The 7,926-nt window shown below is 39.8% G+C and overlaps 1 protein-coding gene across 1 annotated transcript in view; it reads left to right on the top strand.

The window, feature by feature from the left end:
- myl7.S (myosin light chain 7 S homeolog) overlaps nucleotides 1-3,631 on the top strand; it is an 8,660-nt gene extending 5,029 nt beyond the window's left edge. The window contains exons 4-7 of the mRNA XM_018255111.2: nucleotides 748-852; nucleotides 2,043-2,121; nucleotides 3,035-3,083; nucleotides 3,493-3,631. Coding sequence (XP_018110600.1) covers nucleotides 748-852; nucleotides 2,043-2,121; nucleotides 3,035-3,083; nucleotides 3,493-3,594 — 335 coding nt within the window. The 3' untranslated portion in view covers nucleotides 3,595-3,631. The remainder of the gene's footprint in view (nucleotides 1-747; nucleotides 853-2,042; nucleotides 2,122-3,034; nucleotides 3,084-3,492) is intronic.
- The last annotated feature ends 4,295 nt before the right edge of the window (nucleotides 3,632-7,926 follow it).

Raw genomic sequence — 7,926 nt, 5'->3', positions numbered from 1 at the left:
CTTGATCGTTGCTCCCAGTTGTCTCAAAGCAGGTAATTATTAGTAACTGGTGTGTGAGCAAAGTTATGGTTACATAAAAACCAGATGAACTACCAAACACAGCCTCCTGTAAGCTCCAGTCCACAGAGGGGCTACCAAATCACAGCACGTATTTTGCACTACCCAGGAAAAATTTTTATGTTGGCCTTACTCCCTAATTCTTTTTACATCTGAATGTGGCTCCTTGGTAAAAAAAAAATCAAAACGTTGGGAACCCTGCCATAGACAGTAACTATTTGTTGTGCCTGTAGGGGCTGTTTTGGTCCTCTTTGTACTTGAAATGCCAGGGCCTAATTTTAATCCCTGCCCAGATCTGCATGGCCCTTTATTTAAAAATTAAATTTAAAATGTTATTAAAGAATAAGAAGCTTCAATCTATTTTTTTTTTCAAATAGGTAGGCAATTATTTATTCTTCAGGGCAACTGCTTGAATGACTTGGTAATATGTTCTCTGATGTCTATGAAGGTTTTCATTCATCCAGGTTATGATATATAATACTGTGACGGGATAAGTCTAAAGCAACCCAAACTTGCTGAATAATTTTGAGAACGTTTCATCTGAAGAAGTTGTAGGGAATTGCCTGGCATTTTATTAAGTGTAATACAGTTATCATAATCCAATCCCATTGGTTCCATTGACCTTATTGAGGTAGATGTTTTCAGCTATTTGTCTATTTGTAGCTGAATCTTTATTTGGTTTATTCTCAGGAAAGATGAACGTGAATGAGGATGAGCTGGACGAGATGCTCAAAGAGGGCAAAGGACCCATAAACTTCACAGTGTTCTTGTCTCTGTTTGGCGAGAAGCTTAATGGTGAGTGGGGGCAACTTTGCACAGGCAAACAATGGCAGTTATGTTGAGTCGTCTTGCATAAATATCATAATCTCCTTCCATGACAATAGGATATTCCCTCTAATATTAATTTGGTATTAGAGCAGGGTACAATTACTAAAGCAAATTGGATGTCGATTTGAAGCATTTTATGTTTTGGTGCCCAAAAATATTGTATTCTCCTGTATTAAGTTGAATTTATATTGCCAAGATTTGCTCAGGAGTTTGACTGATCTCAAGCTTACTCCCTGGACCTGGCCATTTATTACTTTGGGGAGTGGGCCAGTTTAAAGTTTCAACAATCCAATCCAGGGCCGGAACTAGGGGTAGGCAGAAGAGGCACCTGCCTAGGGCGCAACCATAAGGGGGCGCTTGGCAGGTAACTATGAAGCGTATTCTACCTACCCCTACTGCGTGTTTGCTACACCTCTGTAGCTCTCCCCTCTGTCCTCCTCCCCATCAACCCCTCCCACCTCCCCTCTCCGTCACCCCCCTCCATACCCTCTGCTGCTGAGCATGCTCGCATTTGTTTATTCGGGCTGGCCGGCTGTGGTGCCTAGGATGCCCAGTCGGCTCGGCCCAGCCCTGAACCAATCCAGTCGTATTATAGTCAGACTGTCCAAACTGAAAATATTTATTTGATGTTACATCTGGGGTGGGTGGTTATGGAGCGGTGGTAGATGCACAATTGAGAGGGAACTCAGATCCCTCCCACCTTGGTCCAGACAAATGAATAACCGACCTTCCATGTGGATGACCTAATCACACAATATCCAGCCAATAGTTTCAACACCCCTTCCCTCAGACCTTCAGATCATGTATGAAATACACATTCTACGTTGATTAAGGCTATTGAAGAATATGGGAATATGTAGCATTAAAACCATTTTGAAGGTTCAGAAGCATCTTCATAATAAAGTAAGATCTCAGTCTCAAAAGTAAAACCAGCCACTTTTAAGCATTTTGCTATTCAGCTGTGACCTGCAAGTCTCCAAAGTTAAGGGTTTTGACATATACTTTAAATGAAATAGGGGGGCCACTGGCAGCATAAATGGCTGATATTGAAGATTGCAGGTTTTACAATTGCTTACAGAGGTAAAACATCAAGTACTAGGTAACTCCTGCTGCAAGATGCCTCATTATCCTTTTATTACATTATGATTTCTTCATAGGAACGGACCCAGAAGACTCAATCCTCAGTGCATTTAAAATTCTTGACCCCGATGCAACTGGCAATATCAACAAAGATGAGTAAGTGTCGTTAGGGCTATAGGCAACGAGCAGGACCAGTGTTTCAGCCAAACTGTACAGCTGTACATGGTCCAATGTGGATGAGCCAGAACAGAATTTTGCTTCTTTGTATATAGCCTACAGCACACAAACATACTATGGGCTGGATATCAACAAACACCCTGTACTAGAAGGAAAGATATTATATTTCATGAATGTTCCACACTTGTTGTTCTGGGCAGCCCACTGTATTATTTTATGTAGGGATCAACTTATGCTAAGGTTAGCTCTAAAATGTACATATATATATATATATATATATATATATATATATATATATATATATATATATATATATATCTATATATAGACAAAAATGTATATATTAGGGATGCACCGAATCCACTATTTTGGATTCGGCTGAATCCCCAAATTGAATCTGAATCTTAATTTGTATATGCAAATTAAGGGCGGGGAAGTAAAAAGTGGAAAAAAATTGGTCTACTTTAGGATTCGGTTCGGCCAGGCACAAGGATTCAGCCGAATCCAAATCATGCTGAAAAAGGAAGAATCTTGGCCGAATCCCGAACCGAATCCTGGATTTGGTGCATCCCTAGTTTGTATGTATATATATATATATATATATATATATATATATATATATATATATACATATAGTATCATTATATGGATTAGGTGGATTAGGAGCACCTGCTGCTCTTTAGGCAGGGCACTGCTACATAGAGCCGTGTCTCTCACCTGGGCCCTTTCAAAATAGTGGAGGTCATGGGTCTTCTGGCTGAACTACTCTATAATATCTCCTCAACAATCTTTCAGAATAAATTTTGGGTTTCCAATGAAATAAATTAAGGAAGGTACATAATTGGATATACATGCCAGTTAATAACTCTTTTTTTTCTTTTCTAAATTGTAGATTAAAGCATTTTCTGATGACACAAGCAGACAAATTCACTGCAGAGGAGGTTAGTTGTACATGCCAGGGTTGCAATGGCCATTTAAATACCCAATAACTACTCCTGATACTGCCAATAACCCTCTCCCGGTAACTACTCCCATTGTTTTGTAACCTCTTCCTCAGATAAATATGTTGCTCCATATATCTGTTTTTCTACTGTTTGTCCACTCACTTATCTGAATAATCTTTCATTATAAATACCTGCACGGCTTCACTTACTTCAGCTGTGCCAAAAGATAGATCACAAAATAATAGCTGGAGACAAGCACGATAAAACTGCAAAGCAATAACCAAAGATTCATCATTACGACAGAGATGTCGGATGCTCATTTTACAAAGACAAAATGCACTGCATTTGTCTCACATTATTGTTTTGGTTGCACATTATAACATCTTCTGTCTCTTTATGCTCTCAGGTAGACCAGATGTTTGCTGTGACTCCAATTGACGTGGCAGGAAATATTGACTACAAGTCACTGTGTTATATCATCACACACGGAGATGAGAAAGAAGACTAATTAACGACCAGCTAGAAATAAAATGACATGTTCTGGAGTCCTTATTCCATTCTTTAACTTTATCTTGATTTATGTATGTAGGGTTCTATGGGTTTGTCTCTGGTTCTTGCACTTTTCTTGACTTAAAGGGCATGTCAAACCCAACATAAAAATTTGGCAAGTAAAGAAAAACATTAATCTAAGCAACTTTCTAATATACCTTTATTAAAAATTTCCAGTGCTTTTAAACAGTGGCGTGACTAGATATTACTAGAAAAATAAATAAATTTTAGGGTCCCCAACATATCCAGAGGTTGTCCTTTTTTACCAATATATGTTGAAATTGCTCATTAATTAGGGCCTCACTGGGCCCCTGTACCTCCTGGGTCTCCCTGCAACCACAGGGTCTGCTTCCTCTGTAGTTACGCCACTGCTTTTAAAGCTATTTGTAAAAACAGTTGCTATTGAAAGCAGCATTTGCCTAACACCTGGTTGTTACTTTTTAAACAATATTGCAAAAACCTGAGTTCCCCAAACAAAGACAAATTGCCTTGTCTTGCCTTGTCTTACATTGTTTCAACAGTCTGAGCCACCAGGGCAGAGAACAGAAAGGGACAGACAAACATTTCTTTCAATAGCAATACATATACAAATAACTTAAAAACCATAGAAAATTTGTAATGAATGAATATTGCAAAATTGCTTAGAATTATATTTCCTTTTATTCAGCAAACATTTGTTTGGGTTTAAAAAAAATTGTCAGTGACCCCCATTTTGAAAGCTGGAGTCAGAAGAAGACGAAAAATTATTTAAAAACAATAAAAATAAATAAATAATAAAGGCCAATTGAAAAGTTACTCAGAACTGGCCATTCTATAACATACTAAAAGGTGAACCATCCCTTTAACATCGCTATTGACTGAAACACAATTAATATTACACTGTGACGAGGAAAGTGTTTGTATGGACCCATAGGGGTAATATGCCCCTATAGCTTTAAATCCCTACACTTCCTGATCTCCCTAGTTGCTGGGCAGATGCCCTTGTAGCTAGCTGTAATTTGCATATCCCAGTTATTGGCCAAGAGGTACTGTGACCACTTCTGTCACACTTTCGTAAAGTGTAAAGTGAGTGAGAAGGGGTGGATCTTCCTCTTTGGCTCCTGGTGTCTGACCCATCTGGATTTTTCCCCCGGGAGCCTGTATACAACAAGGCCCAGTAAAGCCAGTTTGCCCTAGAGGGACCTGAACCTCTAGTGTTGAAGTCAGGGAGCAGGGACCCCATGAATGAGGCTAGTGAGTGGCAGGAATATAATTGTTATAGACACTCTAGGAGAGTAAGACAGCGAGGGAAGAGAGAAAGGGCAGCTTTGTGCTCCAACAAGGAGGTGTAGCAGGGAGTAGCTTCCCAGGCTGTAAGATTTGCTTACAGTAAAGTGACACAGTGGGTAGGGTGTCAGGCTTTAGATTCTTCTCCCTGACCACTCCAGACTATGTGTGAGGAATTTTTGCCTGGAGGTATGCTGTACTGCCTTTACTACATTCTCAGGGAATGCACCTGCATCTGATATACTGTCTGAGCTGTGTGCCTATATATATATATTCTGCAAATGCCTCTGTACTGATGTAAGTACCCTGTGGATCATTTGTCTCTGACAAATAAAGTTATTCTGTTCCGTTTGACTGCAAGAACCTCCTGGCGCCCATTTCTTTATTGGTTAAAGCACAGTAGCCTGTGGGAGTTGCAGTTGCACTACACCGCACCTTCATTTCTTCCACTTTGCGAAGGCCCTAGAGTCCTGTGTAACTCATACTCTAGTATACTAGTTGGTGATTAACCCTGTTGGCCTGTATAGCCCAAAAACGTGTTACATGTTTATTGAATGGAAACGTTTATCAGAATAAATAAATATATCATTTTGTTAAGGTGTATTTGCCTGCTCTGAACATTCTAACATCATTCTGTTCTATGAGGTGTTCAAGCTCAGTGGCATCACAACAAAAAGCTGTGCTACTGTTAAAAGGTTTCCGAAAGTTATACTGTATGTATGAGACCCAAGGACTGAAAAACACCACCTTGTATTACCTGTAACAAGGCAATACCAAAAGTCTCAAGGTATAATGAGTGAGCCAGATTCATATGAATCAAATAATTATTAATCTATGTTTCTACTAGTATGTTCCACTGGATAATCCCATATTAAAATACTGTTTTAAGGGCCATATTTACAAACATTGCAGATAAATATCTCCGGTGATGTTGCCCATAGCAACCAATCGGATACTTGCTTTTGTTTTGTAACTTGAAGGTGACTGTTTAAAGGAGAACTCAACCCCCCTGGAAGTCTGCTCCAACTTCGCATGTGCCAATACAGTGCTCTATTACAGATGAAGACCAGCAATCCAGAAGATGGTGCCCACAAGCTCGAAAGAAGTAGCTAGAAATGTTGTACATTATGTTTTGTGCTTCTGTACCAGTCCAAGGCAACCACAGATCAACCACAGATCTGTGTCTCCAAAGATGCCCCAGTAGCTCCCCATCTTCTTCACTGCACATGCTCTGTGCTGCTTTCACTTCCTGGGCTTAGGGACCCACTCACAATATACAGCACATATTGAATAGAAATGTCACAATATAAGGCTGATTAGTACTTAATACAGATAATTACTACATTGCAGCACAGAAACCAGTGCAACTAGCATCAGAATTCAATAATCAGCCCTGTAGCATCAGCTTATATTACAGGCCAACCTCGTTTTCTGCTAGATAATTAGTGACGACCCCTAAGCTTAGCTTCTCAACAGCTGCTCAGAGCCCACTGAGCATGTGAGTGTCACAGACACTTTCCAAGATGGTGACCCCTGTGACAAGTTTGAAGTCCTGGATCATTGCTGCTATTGACAAGCTGAAACTTTGGGCTGGTGCAATAAGTTCAGTATATAAAATATGGCATTTTTAGCCCTATTCATTGTTAGGGTTTAGGGTTTATGATTTGTGTGGTGTCGTTTTTATTTATAAAATACACCGTTTACATTACAAATTATTTACTCTACAATATAATGTTATCTCGGAACCAACAAGTGTATTCTCTGTATACTCTATTGAGTGCTATTCTCATATTTACCAGGGAGCTGTTATTTGGTTACCTTCCCATTGTTCTGTTGATAGGCTGCTGGGGGGGGGGAGTGAGTAGAGTGATATCACTTTAACTTGCAGCACAGCAGTAAATAGTAAATAAAGTTTATCAGAGCACAAGTCACGTGACTAAGGGCACCTGGGGAATTAACAACCCCTCTAGCTCCATTCAGATTTCAAAATTAAATATAAAAAAAATCTCTTGCTCTTTTGAAAAATGGATTTCAGTGCAGAATTCCTCTAGAGTGATATCACTTTAACTTGCAGGGCAGCAATAAATAGTAAATGGAGTTTATCAGAGCACAAGTCATGTGACTAAGGGCACCTGGGGAATTAACAACCCCTCTAGCTCCATTCAGATTTCAAAATTAAATATAAAAAAATCTCTTGCTCTTTTGAAAAATGGATTTCAGTGCAGAATTCCTCTTGAGCCACACAATTAACTTGTGACAGAATTCCTTTAATAAAAGTACTTGGTGATGGATTTCTGTACTTTAACAACAAGCACAGTGACTGATTCAGGCACCTGGGACCAGTGTCGGACTGGGATGTCAGGGGCCCACCAGAAAAGCTTAGACCGTGGGCCCACTTTCTAAACTATTATTCCTTCTCTCCTCACTCAACCTCTTAATTCTCCTAGTCTTTTATTGCTACATACTATACTCTATTCTTCCATTATCAAGCCCCTTAAAGGAATAGGGAATGACCATGAAATAGGCCAAATGGTTTGAAGCAAGAGGCCCTCTGACACCTGGGCCCACTGGGAGTTTTCCTGTTATCCCGGTGGGCCAGGCCGACATTGCCTGGGACTAGGGGGATGATGAGGAGTCAATGTCAATACCATGGGAAGCTGAGCCAAACCCAACCCCCTCCCTGCTCTGATCTAAAGACAGCAATTTGGGACTAAGTGAGATGTAAGGATCCTTGATAAAGTTCCTAAAGAGAACCAAAATGTAAACTGTGGGTTTGACCCCCCCCCCCGGAAAGCTGTGTATTGATTTGCCCAGTCCAAGGCTTATATACTGATTTGTACTGCAACTCCTGGAAGTTTGTAAAGTAACTTTATTATGTTTTCAATATAATATTGCTTTAACTAAAGGGGCTTGAGCCCTAGAAGTATGAAAACCTATAAAACATATTTTGTAGGTAACTCTCTTTCTGATAGACCTTGCTTGAAGACAATTCCAGAATGATTGTATTAAAGGGGTGGGCCACCTT

The sequence above is a fragment of the Xenopus laevis genome, chromosome 3S, assembly GCF_017654675.1.
Source record: "Xenopus laevis strain J_2021 chromosome 3S, Xenopus_laevis_v10.1, whole genome shotgun sequence".
NCBI classification, from domain to species: domain Eukaryota; kingdom Metazoa; phylum Chordata; class Amphibia; order Anura; family Pipidae; genus Xenopus; species Xenopus laevis.
The sequence above is the reverse complement of the archived record's forward strand: the minus strand, read 5'-3'. Positions and strand labels throughout refer to the sequence as shown.